This window comes from Geotrypetes seraphini, chromosome 11 (genome assembly GCF_902459505.1).
Source record: "Geotrypetes seraphini chromosome 11, aGeoSer1.1, whole genome shotgun sequence".
Taxonomy (NCBI): domain Eukaryota; kingdom Metazoa; phylum Chordata; class Amphibia; order Gymnophiona; family Dermophiidae; genus Geotrypetes; species Geotrypetes seraphini.
Window position 1 is genome coordinate 26,485,459 of NC_047094.1, and position 22,241 is coordinate 26,507,699.

Below are 22,241 nucleotides of genomic sequence, written 5' to 3' on the forward strand. Positions count from 1 at the left end.
TGAGGAAGAGAGAGTAGGGAGAAGACGCTGGCAGGGAAGAAGACAGATGGGGGGAGCGGAGAGAAGAAGATGGGTGCCAGACCAATTTGGAAGGGGGAAGAAAGGGAGAGGCACAGTAACAGAGCAAATGGAAGATGCAGAAGGAAGAGAGACAGTGGATGGAAAGAATTGAATGAGAACATGAGGAAAGCAGAAACCAGGCAACAAAGGTAGGAAAATAATTCTATTTCCTTTTTGCTTCAAGATAAAGTAGTATATTAGTTGTGTTGATAAAAATTTATAAACATTAGAGGCTCTGGTAGAAACCCGTTTACAAAGTATGTATTCTTCCCAATTAATATTTTCAAATTAATAAAGTCTTTTTGCTTATTTGTAAATGGGTTTCTACCAGAGCCTTTAATTCAGTAGCATAATTAAATGAAATAACTATTTCTGAAGTTTATAGGGACGGGTGGGGACGGAGGGGATTCCTCGCGGGGACGGGTGGGAACGGAGGGATTCCTCACGGGACGGGTGGGATTCCTCGCGGGGATGGGTGGGGACGGGTGGGACTTTGGCGGGGACGGGTGGGATTTCTGTCCCCGCGCAACTCTCTACATCAGAGTACTTTTTGGAAGGGTTACAGAAACTTTCATACACAATGTGCTGAACTTAGGTGTGAATACGTGAAATAACTTGTAAGTTTCATGGTTCCACGTCATTCCCTTCTTAGTTGGGCTGAGAACTTGTCAGCACCCCCTTGTACCATAAATCTATGGTTAAACTTCTTTCACTGACCTTCTATAAAGCTGCTTTTGCCTACTGAAATCAAGCTGCTTTATTCTCCCCTGGAAAGAACGGTTTAAAAATAATTAATTTTGAACCTTCAGTGACTTAAGATGTCCTGAACACATGCCTATCCCAGACTCCCCCAATTAATCTTTTTTTTTTTTTTTTCTGAGTATATATTATTCGCCTTGCTTTTCCATTTTTACTACCTTCTTTATCAGTGAAGAAGAAAACACATGGAAATGAGATTTATCCTTTCTTTGGCAGTTTGAACCCTGACCTGCAGGTGGTGAAGGACAAATGAATTAAAAAAAAATTCTGTTTGGGCTGTGAAACCATTTATTGAATCAGTCAAGGAATGAGTGTTCACAATCTTTATGTACGTGTCGCATAAAGTCTGTATGAACAAGTAAGTTTTTATTGAACAGGATTCACAGATACTACTGCTGGTGACATGGTAAATATTTTAAATTTTTATCTAATAGGGCTTTAAGGGGGGTGGAGAGTAAGCGTGATAGCACTAATCAATTAGCACTTGAGGCACTGCTATGTGCTAATTGATTAATGCAGGGTTAGCACATGGGCCCTCAGAGCCTATAAAATAGGTGTCAGTAGGGGGGTGATTGGACAGGACCTAGGATATGACTGGAATTAATTGAATTAATTAAATTATTTATTATTTTTTTAATTAATTAATTTTAATTTCTTAATCTTTTAAAGTTATAATTAACTAGTTTTTTATTTTATTTTTAATGTAATTTTTGTTTTCATCCTCATTGAATGCTTGTTAGGATATACGTATGTTATCTCTATCCTTCCTATATTCAATGGAGTTCCTTCCTTTAATCAATTGTTGCATTGTAAACTGCTTAGGTTAGTGACATGCGGGAGCGGTATATCAAATCTTAATAAACATAAACAAAGATTTTTAATGGCCGCGTGCTAATGGCAAAATTAGCGCATGGCCACTAATTCGGAAAATGGGAATGCATGCCATTTTCCAGACATGGTGCAAGTGGCCTAAGTGCATGGGAAAGACCCGCGTAAGGGGCACACTAAGGTCACTTTTGCCGTGATTTTAGTTAAAGGGCCCCATGGTCTCTTAAGAGATGCATCATATTTTTTAAAAACCCACTAAAGATATTTTGGCTATTCACGCCATAGAATACTTACCTACATTCTTTCCTCTGTCAGTGTAAAATGCAGAAAGGGAGATCTTGGATGTCTTTTTTGTTTTAACTTCACCAGTCTGAAACCATTCTTTCACCGGATGGGCTTTAAAAGAAACCAGCTTCATTTGATTAATGCTTCCAGTTAAGAGATGCAAGGGATAAACAAATAATAAATATAGAAGTATAATTTTAAAATATCATGTGTATTGATCACTTTGGTCTGTATTTTTATGATTCATAATTTGAGGCAAATAAAATCGACAAATCAGAATACTGTTTTCATCCATATCACTACATAATAAATTGCTTATCGATCCACATGCAGAGGTGACATCACACTGCGGCTGCTCTTCCTGGTTCCTCTTCAACGCTTTATGCACCCAATACCAGTCGGTAACACTGCCATTGCAGTCCATTCAATTAGCTAAATGGGGCTGAGTACAGGAAAAGTCTGGTTCAAGTTTCAAGTTTATTTTAAATTTGATTAAACGCTTATTCGAAATTCTAAGCGATGTACAAATCAATAAAATTACAAATTTTTAGGGGGAAAAACAAACGATTAGAACCAACTTTACCAAACATATTGAAACAAAAGGAAAGGATGGGACGAGAAATACAAGTTGTTGATAGTAAATAAGACACGAATGGGAAAAAATCAATAGGAGGGGAGAGAGCAATGTACTTCAAAAAAGTTATGAATTAGGTTGCATTTCCCTGTTGACAATGGAGAATCCCCATTGGAGTTGTGAAAAAACCCCAATCTTTTCAATTTCAAGTCACAATTACATAAGAACATAAGCAGTGCCTCCGCCGGGTCAGACCATAGGTCCATCCTGCCCGGCAGTCCGCTCCCGCGGCGGCCCAAACAGGTCACGACTTGTCTGAATCACCAGAAGGGGCTCCCTTGCCACCTTGGTTTCTCATTGAAGTCCTATCTTCCCATCGTAGTCCTAACCCTCCGGTCTTGCACATGCACGACCTGTTGGGTTTCTATACTTATTACCTGGTTAGCTTTCTATACCTGTGTTACATCCCAGCACCTCTCTCAGTATCCCACGATCCCTTTATCCCTCAGGAATCCGTCCAATCCCTGTTTGAATCCCTGTACCGTACTCTGCCTGATCACTTCCTCCGGTAGCGCATTCCAAGTGTCCACGACCCTTTGGGTGAAAAAAAACTTCCTTGCATTTGTTTTGAACCTATCTCCCTTCAGTTTCTCCGAATGCCCCCTCGTACTTGTTGTCCCCTTCAGTCTGAAGAATCTGTCCCTATCCACCCTCTCTATGCCCCTCATGATCTTGAAGGTCTCTATCATATCTCCCCCGAGCCTCCTTTTTTCCAGAGAGAAGAGCCCCAGCCTATCCAACCTCTCGGCGTATGGGCAGTGTTCCAGCCCTTTTACCAGTTTCGTTGCTCTCCTTTGGACTCTCTCAAGTACCGCCATGTCCTTCTTGAGGTGTGGCGACCAATACTGAACGCAGTATTCCAGATGTGGACGCACCATCGCTCGATACAATGGCATGATGACTTCCCGCGTCCTGGTTGTTATGCCCCTCTTTATGATGCCCAGCATCCTGTTGGCTTTTTTCGAGGCTGCTGCGCACTGTGCAGATGGCTTCAGTGATGCATCCACCAGCACACCCAAGTCTCTCTCAAGTCTGCTGTCTCCCAACAATGCCCCCCCCAATTTGTAGTTGAACAACGGGTTCTTTTTCCCTATATGCATGACCTTGCATTTTTCCACGTTAAAGCGCATTTGCCATTTGTTTGCCCAGTCTTCCAGCTTGTCCAGGTCCCTTTGCAGGTCCTCACACTCCTCCCTGGACCTAACTCTACCACACAGTTTGGTATCGTCTGCAAATTTTATAACCTCGCACTTTGCCTCCTTTTCCAGGTCATTGATAAATATGTTGAAGAGTAACATTAGCAAAAATATTGTACGGAATAACAAACTCTGTGGAGCAAGCACTGCAGACATGGAGAAGAGTCATATGGCCAAAAGAAATGCTAGGGAAGCACTAAAAGCCCTGCCTATCTCTCTTTCAAATTTTAAAATAAAGGGAGAGAAGGGCCAGCTTTCTCCATACACACGTGCAGGAGAAAGAAATGAAATCCTTGTGATACAGGCAGCCAACTCTGTTATCTATGTGTTTGCCAGAGAAAATGTAATTGCTTATTTCTAATGGGGGTTTCTCCATAGACAGTAAGGGCAGTGGAGTAGCAAAGATGAGCCGCATGCCTCTCCCACCCACTTCCCCGCATCCCCTCCCTGCTGCACGCATGCACCCCTTCCCTTTTTAACTTTAGTGCAAGCTAGAGAATGACACGGTGACAAAATTCATCACCGTTCCCGTCCCCGCAGATAACCGCGGGAAACCATCTTCATGTCATTCTTTAAGGAGAGAGAGAAGAATCAGAGTATGAATGGCCACAACCACTGACCCGCAAGCTTTGCTTGAAGAATGCTGGTGTAGAAGGATTGAAGTTGAGATAGACACTACAGAATGACAGTCTCTGGTATCCAGAGCAGATATTGTGATGTCATAATGCCTCATTCCACCAGTGCCTAAGAGCCAATCACATCAGTGATGTCACAATGGCCTCATTAACCTTGGCTCACATAAGAATCAGAGTATGAATAGCCACAACCACTGACCCTCAAGCTTTGCTTTGAAGAATGCTGGTGTAGAAGGACTGAGGTTGAAATAGACACTAGAAAATGACATGGGATTATTTCCCGCGGTTATCCGCGGGGACGGGGACGGTGATGAATTTTGTCACCGTGTCATTCTCTAGTGCAAACAGCCACCAACTTGACACCCACTTCAGCTTTGGCGCTTTCTCTGACATCACTTCCCAGGTGTGGGGCCCGAAAGTGACATCAGAGAGAGCGCCAAAGCTGACGCGGGCAGCAGAGTTGGTGGCCGCTCATGCTGAAATTAAAAAGGTATGGGGGAAGGGAAGGGGCGTACACATGGCAGGGGGAGGAGTGGGAAGGGGAGGTAAAGAGGAGGAGGGGTGCAGGCGGCCTGCGGAAGACCGGGCCCAGAGCAGACCGGCCCTCCGCATCCCCCTTATTATGCCACTGAGCAAGGGAATGCCAACCACATTTGCTGGTGATGTCCTCCAGATGGATCGTGTGTGCAAAGCTCCATGAGCTAGAGGAGAGCAGAGAACTTCTTTGAGCATGCTGAATTAGCTCTTCCTCCTCAGGCAATAATCTAGCAACTGGAATCAACGTAGGATTGAGGGAAAGGTGGGAGGGAAAAGTATGGCTACATTCTCCTGCACTCTGTGGAGAACCTCCGTTAGAGGTAAGCAACTATGCTTTCTCTTTCAACAAGCAGATGAAATGCAGGCACTCTTGTTTTGTCCAAAGCTAAGGGCTGCCCATCAAATGAAGACCATAATGAGGCAGACAGTGAGAAAAAGGGGTGATGGAATGATTTATTGGCTAAACAGGTTTTTGTTTTTTTTTTGTTTTTTTTTTTATTTTTTTTAATTTTTTATTTATAAATTTTCCATTCTTACAATATTTAAATCATACAATATATATTAATTATTACATATCCATAATATTATCATTATTAATTCATAGTATTTAAAATATAATATGATAAAGATTATACAATAACATATAAAATATAATTCCCACTCCCTTTTTATATAATATATTTCCATTAATTAATCAAATCCCACCCCATTCATATATAATTTTTATCATTGTGCTAAGAAACTAATCATTAGAATAGTTTGTCAATGGTTGCCATATTTTCTTGAAGTTAAGAAGATTTCCCTGTTGTAACGCTAATATTTTTTCCATTTTATAAATATGACAAATAGAATTCCACCAGAATGTATAATTCAATTTGGTATAATCTTTCCAATTTTGAGTAATTTGTTGCATGGCGACTCCTGTTAGTATTAGTAATAGCTTATTATTATTTGCTGAAATCGGACTCTTAGTTCTCATTGCAGTACCAAATAATATGGTGTCATATGAGAGTCCTACGTGATTCTCTAGTAACTTATTAATTTGGGGCCAAATTGAATTCCAAAATGCGTTTACATAGGGACAGAAAAAGATTAAATGATCTAACGTCCCTATTTCCAATTTACAATGCCAGCATCTATTAGATCTAGTACTATCTATTTTTTGCAGGCGCGTTGGGGTCCAGAATACTCTATGTAATAAGAATAACCATGTTTGATTCATAGATGCTGACCTTGTAGATCTTAATCTCCAGGACCAAAATCGTGGCCATTGAGATTCAGAAATTGTCTGACCAATCTCAATACTCCAAATATCCCTAAGACCTGTTTTCTTTTTTTTATTTAAAAATCCGTATATCAATTTGTACCATTTTGCGGCTTGGTGACCCAAAAAATCCGTCTGGAAACATAGAACCTGTAGACTATATTGATTATTTAGATTTTTCCATTCAGGGAACCCTACCTGAATGGCCTGCTTCAATTGCATCCATTTAAAATATTGTGTTTTATTTAATCCAAATTTATTTTGCAATTGTGAAAAACTAAGCAGTGATCCTTCTGATATGACATCATTCAATGTTCTTATTCCTGCATTTATCCATTGCTTCCAGACGATTTTAAATCCGCCAATTCTGATCCTGGAGTTTATCCATATTGATTGATTTAGAGATTTAGCAATAGGTTCTGGTGATAGATTACTGATATATCTCAATGTTTTCCAAGTGTCAAATAAAATTCTATGTTCTTTGTATCTTTTAGGCATTGTTATAGTTATTAACTGTTCTGGATATAAAGGGAACAGGAGCCGCCATTCTAAATATAGCCAATCTGGTACATTTTCTAAAAGGTCTGGGAGGATCCAATACATACCCTGTCTTAAGATATAGGCTTGATGATACCTATAAAAATTTGGAAAATTTACCCCCCCTTCCACAATTGGTCTTTGTAATGATACTAAAGCGATTCTTGGTCTTTTCCCACACCAAACAAATTTTGTAAGAACATTGTTAAGTTTTTTATAAAATGACCCCTGAAAAAATATTGGAATCATACTCATTTGGTAACAAACCACAGGCAATATCATCATTTTAATTGTTTGAATTCTTCCCCACCAAGAAAGATGTAATGGATTCCATTGCTCACACATTTCTGTTATTTTTTTCAATAAAAGTTTTTCATTCTCTTTGACTGTGTCTTCAATTGTATTTTTAATCATAATTCCTAAGTATTTTATACCATCATCTTTCCAAATAAATGAATATGGTTCAAATAATCCTTTGGTACAATGAACATTTATTGGGAGAATTTCAGATTTGTTCCAATTAATTTTATATCCAGAAAAAGTACCATATTTTTCTATTAAATTAAGTATACATGGAATAGTAGTTTCCGGTTCTCTTAAATATAATAATATATCATCTGCATATGCAGATAATTTAAATTCAAAACTGGTAAATGATATTCCCTTTATCTCCTTAGTTTTGTTTATTGCAATTAATAAAGGTTCTAGGACAATATCAAAAAGTAAAGGAGACAGAGGGCATCCTTGTCTAACTCCCCTATGCAAGTTAAATCTATTTGATAAATTATTGTTAATATATAATCTTGCTCCAGGAGAGCTATACAATGTCTGAATCATTTTAATAAAACCGGATCCTATGCCAAACCATTGTAAAGCTTGGTATATAAAATTCCATTCCACTCTGTCAAAGGCTTTTTCTGCATCTAAAGATATTAAAAAAACTGGATCATTTATATTTTTTGCTAAATTTAATGAGTGGAATGCTAATCTAGTATTATTTGATGAATGTCTTTTAGCAATAAATCCTGTTTGATGTACATCAATAATGAAAGGGAGAGCTTTTGCCAATCTTAATGCTAATACTTTAGCCATTAGTTTGTTATCCACATTCAATAATGAAATAGGCCTGTAATTTGAAACCAGAGTAGGATCTTTGTTTGGTTTTGGTAAGACTATAATTATCGATTCTGCCATAGTACCAGAAATATTTTCATTCTTTATTTGATATTGATACAAATTTAACAGATGTGGTAATATGATATTTTGGAAAAATTTATAAAATTCAACAGTATACCCATCTCCACCTGGAGCGGATCCAACTCTAAGAGACTTCAATGCTGTTTCTAATTCTTTTAAAGATATAGGTTCTTCTAAACTTCCTTTTATATGATCTGGAATATTTGGTCCAATATATGAATTTAAAAAAGTTAATCCGTCTTGTTCTTTATTTTTATAAGAATTGGAAGTATATAATTCTTTGTAAAAATCAAGAAATTGTGTTATAATATCTTTTGTGTTGGTATGTGTGTTACCTTGTGTATCTTTAATTGCAATAATCTTAGATTTTCTTTTTTTTGCTTTTAGAAAGTTTGCTAATAATTTCCCCGCTTTATTTGAATTTCCATAATATTGTACTTGTTTGTTGAAAATGTCTTTCCTCACAATTTGAGAAGAAATCTCATTATATTTAACTTTTAATTTTAATAATTCTTGTAATGTATTATTTTCCCATTTCTCAATTAATTTATTTTCTAATAATTTAATTTGCTTTCCCATCTCAAGAAATTGTTTTTTTTTTTGTTTGTTAATAAATGTTGAATATGAAATAATATTTCCTCTCATAGTTGCTTTAAAAGCATCCCATAAGATCTCAGCATTAATATCATCTGATTCGTTAAATTGAAAGAATTCTTGCATTTTTATTTTAAAATCTTCAAGAAATTTTGAATCCGCTAATAAATCATTATTAAATCTCCAAATTAAATCAAAATTTTCAACATCATAATTTTGAAGATTAATCCACACACCAGCATGATCTGAAATTATAATGGGATCAATTACTGCTTTTAAGACACGCTGCGCTATATTATTAGAAACAAATATATAATCAATTCGTGAAAAAGATTTATGGACCTGAGAACAAAAAGAAAATTCCTGATCATTAAAATGAAGAATTCGCCATATATCTACTAAATCACAAGATATTATCAAATTATCTAAGCCTAATGATTTCATAACTTTACTTGGTTTTTTATCCAAAATCGGATCCATTACAGCATTGAAATCCCCTGCTACTATTAAATTAGATGTAGCCAGTGGTAAGAGCAATTGTTGAATTTGTTTAAAAAACTCCATTTGATTCGTATTAGGAGCATATAAATTGAATAAATTCAGGGTTGTATTTCCCAGAACCATCTCGATATGTACCCATCTACCTAAGGTTTTTGAGTAAAGATATATAAAGACAGTATCTTGTTGCAAAGTGAGTCTAGCAGTACTGCTTTGTAATGGTATGAACTGATAACCAAGTCACCATTCTGCAGATTTCTGCAATTAAAGCAGAGCAGAAATTAGCTATAGAGGTTGTTTTGTCTTGGAGATAATGAATTCAGACTTTCCTAGCAGACAAGGTTCTGTTCAGAATAAAATTTGATGCAGTCCAAGATCCAACTAGATAGAATATGAGTGAACACGATAGTCCTGGATAATGGACTGTTCGGATTGAATTTTATGAATAGTTGCAAAGCCCAAAGTAATAGTTCAGTTTCTTTGAGATAATACTTGGCAATCCAAGGTATGACTAAGTGAGTCCTCTAACAAGTTTGAGCACTTACCTACTCATGGGGACTATAAAAAACACAGCTCACAGCCAATCTTTGATTTATCCGCCTCCTTTTTACAAGGTGTAGAGGCTGTGCTGCTTTGTTATTCAGCCCGTTTATCAGGCTGGGCTCCGGAAACCCCAGCCATATTTTCTGCTTGGTGCTTTGTTAGTTTTTTGGGGCTAAACTAAACAAGAGGAACGAAAATATCATATAAAATTTTTAAAATAATACATATACATTTAAACTGGATTCTGAGATAAACCGGGAGCCAATGGAGACTCAAATGCAAAGGAGTCACATGGTCAAATTTGTTTTTTCCAGAAATCAGCTTTGCAGTGGTATTCTGAATCAATTGTAGTCTTTGGAGGCAGATCTTTGTGATGCCAAGATAAATAGCATTACAATAATCTAGCTGAGATAATAGAATTGATTGGACTAAGACAGAAAAATGATTTTGATGGAAAAGAACATAAGAGATCTAACCTTCCTCAGCATTCGTAAACTGAAAAAACATTTCTTAACCAGAGAGTTTATTTGATTCTTAAAGGTAAGGGAAGAATCAAAAAGTATTCCCAAAATCTTGGAGGAGAACTCAATTTTGTAGGGAGGCTCCTGAATCCAAAAGTACAGTGGAAGGAAGATAATCCAGTTTTGGGCCTAATCACAAAAGTTTAGTTTTGGCTGCATTTAACTGAAAGGTGATGGGGAATTTGGATGGAGGAGCAGCCCCTGTTTATAGGGCCATACGCTCCATGTCTGCTGTGCTGCCAATGTGGTCATTATCCCCAGTTAGCCAGGCCCGTTTGTTTAAACTTTCTCCCATGACTGCACTAAAGTACTAAAGGGGATAGACTTAGTAGATAAGGACAGGTAGTTCACCCTCTCCAAGGTTAAGAGAACGAGAGAGCACTCTCTGAAGTTAAAAGGGGATAGATTCCGTACAAACGTAAGGAAGTTCTTCTTCACCCAGAGAGTGGTAGAAAACTGGAACGCTCTTCCGGAGTCTGTCATTGGGGAAAACACCCTCCAGGGATTCAAGGCAAAGTTAGACAAGTTCCTGCTAAATAAGGGCGTACGTTGGTAGGTCTAGTCTCAGTAAAGCGCTGGTCTTTGACAGGAGGGCCGCTGCGTGAGCGGACTGCTGGGCATGATGGATCACTGGTCTGACCCAGCAGCGGCAACTCTTATGTTCTTACGTGCTTATTTGAGAGAGAGCGGCTTGCAGCTGTGAGTGTTCTGCTCCTGTCAGTCCCATAAGGAAGTTCAAACTGGGTGCTGCCACAATCAGTGGCATAGTGAGAGTGAGTGGCACCTGGGGAGGTGGCACTCCTCTCCTTTTCTCCACTCCCCTGCTTCATCCTGATCCCCCCTGCCATGTGCACCCCCCTTCCCCTGTACCTCTTTAATTTTCCAGGCGCGAGCAGCATCATGAACTTGCTGCTCGCATCGTGTTGACTCTCCCTCCGACGTCACTTCCTAGGTGCAGGACCTGGAAGTGATGTCGGAGAGAGCCAACACCAACGCGGGCAGCAAGTTCGTGATACTGCTTGTGCCAGGAAAATTAAAAAGGTACGAGGGAAGGGAAGGGGTGTATGTGCGTGGCGGGGGGGGTCAGAGAGGAGGACGGGAGCTGGCGCCCCCACCAAGATGGCACCTGGGACAGACCCCTCCCCCTTTACTACGCCACTGGCCATGATGGTGGCTTCTACCCAAAATTCTCATCTTTTTATTTTCTATAAACTTCTGTCTGGAATTGGAAGGAAAGCCAACAAGTTTGCTTGGTTTGATGGAGAAAAAGACTGAGGAGGGAAGAGGAGATAAGTTCAGCATCGGAACACCCACCCATGTTAAACAGCATTTTAAAAAAAGTAGGGGAGAGCATGGAACACAGGATCTATCTAGAGTAAGGTTATCAGACGTCTGGATTTCCACGGACATGTCCTCCTTTTAAGGACATGTCCGGAGGTCTGGAAGGCTGTTCAAAACCCGGCACTTTGTCCAGGTTTTGAAAAGCCTCCTAAAATCGCTTTGGGCAGGGAGGAAGTCTGCACGGTTCATAGACAAAAGCGCGCGCCGACAAAGGCGCGTCGAGACAACTGAGCGCAAGGCGGAAGCCCGCACCGAAGAAAAAGTGTTTTAAGGGGCTCCGACGGGGGGTGTTCGTGGAGAACCCCCCCATTTTACTGAATACAGATTGCGCCGGCATTGTGGGGGGGTTGGGGGGTTGTAACCCCCCTCATTATACGGGGAACTTCAGTTTTTCCCTGTTTTTTAGGGAAAAAGTGAAGTTTTCAGTATAATGTGGGGGGTTACAACCCCCCAAGCCTCCCACAACGCTGGAACGATCTGTATTCAGTAAAGTGAGGGGGGTTCCCCCCCACATCCCATGTCGGAGCCCCTTAAAACAGTTTTTCTTTGGCGTGGGCTTCTGCTTTGCGCTCAGTTGTCTCGGCGCACCTTTGTCGGCGCACACTTTTGACCCGTCACCAGTCTGCATGGATAAGAGCAGGCAGCAAGGGCGGGGCTTGGGGCGGGATTTTGGCATTACAGGGCAGGGATGGGTAGAACTGGGCGGACTGAGGGGTCGGGTCCAGGGGTCTGGATTTTCCGATTGGAAAATTTGGCATCCCTAATCTAGAGGATATCACCAACAAGTGTGCCTGTATTTCCCCAGTTTGTCGACAGAAAATGATATCTGCACCATCTTGGTGGCTATGAGTACTGGTTCTGTAATCTATTGAAGCATTTAAAAAATGAGCCCCTATAGGCTTTTGAAATCCCAGAACAAATGTGGTTAGTAACAATATACTTTCCCAGTAATGGTTATTGCGGATGGGCAGACTAGATAGGCCATTTGGCCTTTATCTGCCATCATGTTTCTATGTTTCTGTATATGAGCTGAATAATAAAATGCACCTGGTGGAATGATGGCTTTAGCACTATTTGGTCTCCACATCAGAGCTTTCATGGTATTTTTCTTCTCCCCTTGCTTGTCTTCCTTAATATTCTGAAATGAAAAATGATTTGGCATCACGTGTCTTGGTCCCACAGGACAACATTGCACACATTCCAGTTTATTCCCAACTCTGCTTTGTCCTTTGAGGCCCCTATAATATCTTAAATGACATAATCTAGTTTTGGCAGAAAGTAGCTCAATGGAATATTTTTCATTCATGAAAGAGACTGCTAGAAAATTATAATAACTGTAGAGATATTCAGGCTTTCAACACATCTTTGTCCAAACAATTGCAATCGCTTGAATTTACATATTAATTATGCAACCAATTTTAAAGTGAACATTTCAACTAACCCTCCACCCAGCAGTGACTTGTTTAAAACACCCTCCAAGGATTCAAGACAAAGTTAGACAAGTTTCTGCTGAACAAGAACGTGCGCTGGTAGGACTAGTCTCAGTTACGGTGCTGGTCTTAGACCAGAAGGCCGCCACGTGAGCGGACTGCTGGGCATGACGGACCACTGGTCTGACTCAGCAGTGACAATTCTTATGTTCTTATGGGTGTTATAAAGGAAAAATGAAATATAAAACCAAACAAGTAGGGAAAGCATGCAAAGCATGGCTCATGGAATTTTCTCTAACTCTTCTTTTTTTTTTAAATTAATTTCTTTATTCATTTTTTCATATTACAACAAGTGTATCAGAAAAATACATATAATCTTATAAACACACACTTGATTTTCCTTCATGAATACTTTAAGTACAATATATCACATTTATATTCATATTTTTATAATGTTTTAGATAATATGTAAATCATTTAATATGTATGACAAATATAAATAAAATAAAAAGCCCCCCCAAGCCCTCCCTTCCTATTTCAGAAAATCTAACCTAATACTTCAAAATGCATTAATTAATTCATACATATTGTGGGGTAAATAAAATAATACCCACCCAGATCCCCACTTAACAAATCTCTTATTATGGGAAAATGTTATTAATCATTACAAAAATCTGCTAACTCTTCTACATGTAATACACCTGGCGGAATTATGTGCTACTGCACAATGAAGAATTTCTGTAGAATTCTTGTGACCTGCAGAATTTACATTTTCTGTACAGAATCTTATTGCAGTGGTTCCTTGTACATGATCCTAACTGCTGCACCTCAGACCTTCTTCCTCAGCGGCAGGCAGCGCTCACTAACCCAGAAGCCTCTCCTCTGCTACAGAGAGACTTTTGGGTCTGCGGCAGGTAGCGTGTGGGAATCAATGCTGCTTCCGGGACCTGTTGAAGTGACGCCTTAGGGAGGGAGAGTTGTGAGTGGGGGAGGGGAGGGAAGGAAGGAAAGAAATATGTTGTATATGGGAGAAAATGGAGAGAGGAAGAATTGCTAGACATGGGTTGGAGGAGAGGAAGGGAGAGATGCAGCAAAGAGGTAGAGAGGGGTGAGAAAGGGAGAAATCCTGTATATGGCATGGAGGGGAGGGAGAAGGTGCATGGGGAGAGAGGGAAAAATGTTGCACACGATGATAGAGGGAACGAAAAGAGAGATGCTGCTTGGGGGGCTTAGAGATGTTTGACACAGGGCATGAGGGTGGGAGAGAGAGAGAGATGGTGGACAGTGGGAAAGAAACAGAAATATTGTATATGGCAGTGGAAGGGAGGATTAATAGAACTTTGCATTGCTCTCTTTAAGTAGAGGGTAAAATGAATTAAGAAGAATAGTGTTGGGAGGGAGGGTGGGTTATGGGTTTATATATATATACAATTGTTATTATCTTGATGGATTTATCAAGTGTTGTTTATGAACAAATGTATGATCTTTATTTTACACTTGTTGAATGATTAAAAAGGAATAAAGAATTAAAAAAAAAAAAAAAGAATGTCAAGTGATGAATTAAGGTATTTCTGAATGAATGTTGTACACTTGTTGTAATTTTTGAAAATGAAAAAAGATTTAAAAAAAAAAAAAATAAGTAAAGACAGTGAACCTTGCCTCTTAAAACAAACTACCATTTGATACATTGATTTGACTGTCATCCTAGCAACTATATGAAGCTGAGAAATAAGCAATTTCAAATAATCCATTTTCATGTTAAAATATTAATTTAAAAAAAAAAAAAAATCAAACCATTCTGGCCAGCGTGAGTGTTGTGTGTTTTGGAGGAGATAATTTTTGTCGTCTGCTTTTCTGGGTTTGAAAATCCATCAGTGGCGCATCATCCTGATTATCTGTTTGACCTCCATACCTTTGCTTTAGAGACTCCAACAGGAAGGCACACTAAAAGGATACATTAATGCTTAAAATGTCATGTCATGGAAACAGCAGCAAAATACATTTTAAAGAGACTTTCTAGGATTTTCTATGCATCTTTAGGGGTCCTTTTATTAAGGTACGCTGGCTCAGTGGTTCCCAACCCTGTCCTGGAGGACCACCAGGCCAATCGGGTTTTCAGGCTAGCCCTAATGAATTTGCATGAGAGAGATTTGCATATAATGGAAGTGACAGGCATGCAAATCTGCTCCATGCATATTCATTAAGGCTAGCCTGAAAACCCGATTGGCCTGGCGGTCCTCCAGGACAGGGTTGGGAACCACTGCGCTAGCTGTTTTAGCGCTAAATACTAACGCGTTCATTATAGTCTATGGACGTGTTAGCGTTTAGCGTGCGCTAAACTGGCTAGCGCGTCTTAGTAAAAGGACCCCATACTTAATTATACCTTTTGGTGGAATTCAGTTTGTCATATTTATAAACTGGAGAGAGTGCTTGCTATACAGCAAGGAAATTATAATAGTTTCAAAAAGATTTGGGGGCCATTGATTGTATATTCTAATGATTAGACACCGTGGACACCTTTTTATTACATAGGACTATATTTAATGTGGGGATGGGGAGGTATGTTATGTGATTTAATGGGTTTATTCCTGATGAATGGGATGGGTGGGGGAGGGGTCTTTTTTATATGCATTTGACAATAATTGTTAGAATGTCAAGTGATTTGTACGAATTATCTGATTGAATTTTGTACACTTGTTGCAAGAGTTAAAACTGAATAAAGAATTTTTTTTTTTTTAAAAAAAAGGACCCCATAATGATTTATCTTTACAATTTTTTTAAAAAAATTAACCCCCCTCTTTTACATAGCGCGGGTTTTAGCGCCAACAGCAGCAGTAACTGCTCTGACGCTCAAGCTAACAAAAATGCAATACAATATAATAGTAAAAAATAGTAATCATTTTCATAAGGGAATAGAACCATACAAAAGAAATACCCCCTCCCTCTAGGTGTGTGTATTATACCAACAGAAATAAAGGGAAAGACAACTATAATGAATTACATTACATTACATTACGGATTTCTATTCCGCCTATACCTTGCAGTCCATAAAAGACGTCAATGGGCCCCAAATTAACTTGAATCTCTTAGTATGCCCCAGCATATCCGCATTCATCTTTTCATACCTATAACTTAAACATAAATTTGCCCACCAAAAAGTCAAGTTAAGGCAGTCCCAGTTCTTCCAATTGCGAGTAACCATTTGCATGGCTATCCTGGTCATAATATATCTGTCCAATGAGGGCTTCAGATGTAATATCATCCCTCATATGTCAATGGAATTGATGACTCAAGTATAGCATTAATCTGTCCCCATACCGACTTCCAAAAATTGAGGGCTCCTTTTATCAAGGTGCGCTACGGGGGTTAGCGCGTCGGACATTTCATCATGCGCTAACCCCCGCGGCAAGCCAAAAAACTAATGCCTCGTCAATGGAGGCGTTAGCGGCTAGCGCAGCAGGCGGTTTAACGCACAGTATCCCGCGCGTTAAACCCCTACCGCACCTTGATAAAAGGAGCCCCGAGTATGAAAGGACAATAGAACAGCAGATGATCCAGCGTCCCTATATCAAGATGACAGTGCCAGCATCTATAGATATGCATAAAAGCTGCTGTGAAATAAAGTTAATATTTTGCAAGTGGCTTTGAAAATATAAAGGACAAAGTACCAGATAGAATCTAGAAAAAAACAGAACAGGATATAAACTCAAAAAATATAGGCTCCCTTTTATCAAGCTGCATTAGGGTTTTTTTTTATCGTGGACTGCTGCAGTAAAAGCTCCGATATAACATATAACCAATAATTGGAAGAATTATAATAACCTAAATTATACATTTTGGTGGAATACAATATGTCATATATTTAAAATGGAAAGAACAATAGCAATACAAAGAGGGACATACACTAAATTCATAAAAATATGGGGGCCATTGACAAAATACTGCAATGAATAAATATTAAGATTTCTCTTCTTCTTTTCTTCTTTTAAGTATCTTTTTTATGACACACATAGAGGGGGGATAATGAAAATAATATCTACATAATATGTTATAATATGTTATACAATATGTATGAATGAAAAATAATAAAAGGGTGGGGGGAGGGAGAGGGGTTAAAAATATATTTAGAATATGATGTATAAGATACAAAAATGATATTGTGTATTTATCAATTGTAATTTAAAATTTTGTACACTTTATGTAAAATTTAAAAATTAAAAATATTATATTAAAGTAATAAAAGGGTGGGGGGAGGGTGAGGGGGAAAATCAAACTTAGATAAATAATGTATTAGATATAAAAGTGATATTATGTATTTATCAATTGTATTTTAATATTTTGTACACTTTATGTAAAATTTGAAAATAAAAAATAATGGGAAAAAAAAAAGACATCCCAGAATAAAAAAAAAAAAAAGCTCTGATGCTCATAGAATTCCTATGAGCATCGGAGCTTTAACCACAGCGGCCTGCAATAAAAAACACCCTAAATTATACTAAATTAAATTATACATTTTGGTGGAATTCAGTTTGTCACATATATAAGATGGAAAAGGTGTTAGCGTTACAACAAGGGAATCTTCATAATTTTAAAAAAAATATGGGAACCATTGACTAATTACTCTAATGATCAGATATCTTAGCACATGGGTAGCAGATATGTGGGGGTGGGGTGGGAAATGGAATATGGAATTAGGAATATTGATAAAAAGGGGGGTATTTATTTTATCTTACAAGACTATTTGTTTGTAAGTACAAGTGATATGTGAAAATGGTTTATATTATGTTTAATTCACTTGTTGTAAGAATTCAAAAATGAATAAATAAAAAAAAAAACACACAAAAAAAACACCCTAACACAGCTTTTTTTTTTTTTTTAATTCTTTATTCATTTTTCCATCTTATAAGTGCACAATACTACATCATATTAACTTTTACATATCACTTGATATTCATACAATTATGATTTTACATACATGAATTTATTCCCTCCATCCACACTTCCCACAAGTAATTTAATTCAAAATCTCATTTATATATTATATTTCAATCTATTAATCAGACCTTTAAAAGAACTATTTACCCTCCCCCCTCCCTCTACATGTAAATGTACTTTCACTAGGAAAATGATGTCTATTCATTGCAATAATTTGTTAATGGCCCCCAAATCTTTTAAAAATTATTATAATTCCCTTTTTGTATGGCAATTGATCTTTCCATTTTATAAATATGACATAATGAATTCCACCAAAATGTGTAGCTAAGCCTATTGTAATTTTTCCAATTGTTGGTAAAGCACAGTTACTTACCGTAACAGGTGTTATCCAGGGACAGCAGGCAGATATTCTTGACTGACTGATGGGTGACGGCACCGACGGAGCCCCGGTACGGACACTTTTAGAGTGATTGCACTCTAAGAACTTGGAAAGTTCTGGATACCGCACCGCGCATGCGCGAGTGCCTTCCCGCCCGACCCCGGCGCGCGGTCCCTCAGTTAGTATAAGCCAGCTAAGAAGCCAACCCGGGGAGGTGGGTGGGACGCAAGAATATCTGCCTGCTGTCCCTGGATAACACCTGTTACGGTAAGTAACTGTGCTTTATCCCAGGACAAGCAGGCAGCTATTCTTGACTGATGGGTGACCTCCAAGCTAACAAACAAGAGGGATGGTGGGAAGGTTGGCCATTAGGAAAACAAATTTTGCAAAACAGATTGGCCGAAGTGACCATCCCGTCTGGAGAATGTATCCAGACAATAATGTGATGTAAAAGTGTGAACTGAGGACCAAGTAGCAGCTTTGCAGATTTCCTCAATAGGCGTGGAGCGGAGGAAAGCTACAGATGCTGCCATAGCTCTAATTCTATGGGCCGTGACAGAACCTTCCAGTGCCAGTCCGGATTGAGAATAGCAGAATGAAATGCACGCTGCGAGCCAATTAGATAGCGTACGTTTAGAAACAGGGCGTCCCAACTTATTAGGATCAAAAGATAAGAAAAGTTGGGGCGAAGATCTGTGGGGTTTAGTACGGTCTAAATAGTAAGCTAAAGCCCTCTTACAGTCCAAAGTATGAAGAGCCTGTTCACCAGAGTGAGAGTGAGGTCTTGGAAAGAAAACAGGCAGTACAATAGATTGGTTGAGATGGAATTCAGAGACAACCTTTGGGAGAAACTTTGGATGTGTACGCATAACCACCTTATCGTGGTGAAAGACTGTAAAAGGTGGGTCAGAAACCAGTGCATGGAGCTCACTGACCCTCCTGGCAGAGGTGATAGCAATGAGGAAAAGTACCTTCCAAGTGAGAAACTTGAAAGTGGCAGTAGCTAAGGGTTCAAAAGGAGGCTTCATCAAAGCAGAGAGAACCACATTAAGATCCCAGACCACAGGAGGTGCTTTAAGAGGTGGTTTTACATTAAAAAGACCTCGCATGAATCTAGAGACCAGGGGATGAGCTGAAAGGAGTTTTCCATGGATGGGCTCATGAAATGCAGCAATAGCACTGAGATGGACTCTGATGGAGGTAGTTTTGAGACCAGAGTTAGACAAAGAAAGTAGATAGTCCAATAGGGTCTCCACTGCAAGGGACGTGGGATCATGATGATGAAGAAGACACCAGGAAGAAAACCGTGTCCACTTCTGATGGTAACATTGCAGAGTGGCTGGTTTCCTGGAAGCATCCAGAATAGAACGAACGGGCTGAGACAGAAGAGAATCCTGTGAAGTCAGCCCGAGAGATACCAAGCTGTCAGGTGCAGAGACTGGAGGTTGGGATGTAGAAGAGTCTCCTGTTGTTGCGTAAGCAGAGAAGGAAACAGTGGAAGCAGAAAAGGTTCCCTGGAACTGAGTTGAAGTAGAAGGGAGAACCAATGCTGTCTGGGCCACCGTGGGGCAATCAGAATCATGGTGGCTCCTTCCCTCTTGAGCTTGAACAATGTTCGTAACATGAGAGGCAGAGGAGGAAAGGCATACAGGAACAGATTGGACCAATCGAGGAGAAATGCATCCGCTGCCAGACGGTGAGGAGTGTATAGTCTGGAGCAGAAGAGAGGCAGCTGGTAATTTTGAGGAGCTGCAAAAAGGTCGATCTGAGGAGTGCCCCACTGAGCAAAGATGGACTGTAGAGTTAAGGGATCGAGTGTCCACTCGTGAGGCTGGAGAATTCTGCTCAGCTTGTCCGCTAAGTAATTCTGCTCTCCCTGAATGTAAATCGCTTTCAGAAAGAGATGGTGATCTGTGGCCCAAGTCCAAATCTTCTGGGCTTCCTGGCACAAGAGGCGAGAGCCTGTCCCACCCTGTTTGTTGATGTAGTACATGGCCACTTGATTGTCTGTGCACAACAGAAGGACCTGAGGATAGAGAAGATGTTGGAAAGCCTTGAGGGCATAAAACATCGCTCTGAGTTCTAGGAAATTGATGTGATGTCTCATTTCCTGCACTGTCCAAAGACCTTGAGTTTGGAATTCGTTCAAATGAGCTCCCCAGGCATAAGGGGAGGCATCTGTGGTGATGATCAGTTGATGAGGAGGTAGATGGAATAGAAGACCTCTGGAGAGATTTGAGGATATCAACCACCATTGTAGAGACTGACGAAGAGATGATGTCACAGATATGTGCCGTGAGCAAGGATCCGTCGCTTGTGACCACTGGGTAGCAAGGGTCCACTGAGGAATGCGCAGGTGAAGACGTGCGAGGGGGGTGACATGGACTGTGGATGCCATGTGACCCAAGAGTATCATCATTTGTTTGGCCGAGATGGAACGTTGTGGAAGTACCTGCTGACACAGAGATTGGAGAGTTTGAAGACGGTTGGACGGTAGGAATGCTCTCATGAGGACTGTGTCCAGCACCGCTCCAATGAATTGAAGTCGTTGAGTGGGGAGGAGATGAGATTTGGGAAAATTGATCTCGAACCCCAGAAGCTGTAAGAACAAGATGGTTTGATTGGTGGCCAGGAGAACTGTTTGAGATGAATTGGCCTTTATCAACCAATCGTCCAGGTAAGGAAACACCTGAAGGTGATGGGAGCGTAGGTAAGCAGCTACCACAATTAGACACTTGGTGAATACTCGTGGAGATGAGGCAAGACCGAAGGGGAGAACTTTGTACTGGTAATGACAGTTGTTGATCATGAAGCGGAGGTATTGCCTGGAGGCTAGATGGATTGGAATATGAGTGTATGCCTCTTTGAGGTCGAGGGAACATAGCCAGTCGTCTTGATTGAGAAGAGGGTAAAGAGTGGCCAGAGAGAGCATCTTGAATTTTTCCTTGACCAAACATTTGTTGAGATCTCGAAGATCTAAGATGGGTCTGAGATCTCCTGTCTTCTTTGGAACCAGAAAATAACGAGAGTAAAACCCCTGCCCCTTCTGGTCCAGAGGAACCTCTTCGATAGCGTTTAGAAGAAGAAGAGATTGAACCTCTTGAATAAGGAGAGAAGCCTGGGGAGTGTTCAAAGCAGACTCTCTTGGCAGACTTTGAGATGGAAGTGTTTGGAAGTTGAGAGAGTAGCCGTGGCGGATGATGTTGAGAACCCATTGATCGGATGTTATGTTCTCCCAACGGCTGAGATAATAAGTGAGACGGCCTCCAATGGGTAGGGGAAGTTGAACTGATGGAGGCATAATGGCTATGTTCTGGAGAAACACGTCAAAAGGGTTGAGTAGACTTTTGAGGTGGAGGAGGTTTCACCTGTTGTTGCTGATTTTGCCTAGGTGGTTGACGTTGTTGTTGTTGTCGCTGACGCCTAGGTTGTTGGGAATGCTGAGGTAAAGGCTGAGCAGCATATCGGCGTTGGTATGCCGATTGTTGGCGAAACGGTCTAGCAGGGGGAGTCTTCTTTTTGTTCTTTAAAAGAGTATCCCATCTGGTTTCATGAGCAGACAGTTTTTGTGTTGTTGAATCCATGGATTCTCCAAACAGCTCATCCCCCAGACAAGGAGCATTTGCTAGACGGTCTTGGTGGTTCACCTCTAGCTCTGAGACCCTGAGCCATGCCAACCTGCGCATAGCCACTGACATAGCCGTGGCTCTAGAAGTCAATTCGAAGGTGTCATAAATTGATCTGACAAGAAATTTCCTCAACTGAAGGAGAGAGGAAGCACAGGAATGAAAAGAAGGTTTTTTACGATCAGGAAGGAATTGTTCAAATGAAGACAACTGCTGGACCAAATGCTTTAAATAAAAAGAAAAATGAAAAGCATAGTTTCCTGATCTATTGGCCAACATGGCATTTTGATAAAGCCGTTTGCCAAATTTGTCCATAGATTTCCCTTCTCTGCCAGGAGGGACTGAAGCATACACATTAGCCCCCGCTGATTTCTTTAATGTAGACTCTACCAAAAGAGATTCATGTGGGAGCTGGGGCTTGTCAAACCCAGGAATGGGGATT

General features: G+C 40.0%; 1 protein-coding gene across 5 annotated transcripts in view; it reads right to left on the bottom strand.

The window, feature by feature from the left end:
- VWA3A (von Willebrand factor A domain containing 3A) overlaps positions 1-22,241 on the bottom strand; it is a 142,158-nt gene that overhangs the window by 39,016 nt on the left and 80,901 nt on the right. For 4 of the 5 annotated variants that reach the window (XR_004536495.1, XM_033914788.1, XM_033914790.1 and 1 more), the window contains 3 exons: positions 14,654-14,803; positions 12,477-12,567; positions 1,942-2,043 (listed from right to left, as the gene is read on the bottom strand). Coding sequence is in view for 4 of the 5 variants with exons in the window: in XM_033914788.1 (XP_033770679.1) it covers positions 1,942-2,043; positions 12,477-12,567; positions 14,654-14,803 (343 nt within the window). In the remaining variant the exon portion in view is untranslated. The remainder of the gene's footprint in view (positions 1-1,941; positions 2,044-12,476; positions 12,568-14,653; positions 14,804-22,241) is intronic. The other variant, XM_033914789.1, reaches the window with a different exon arrangement.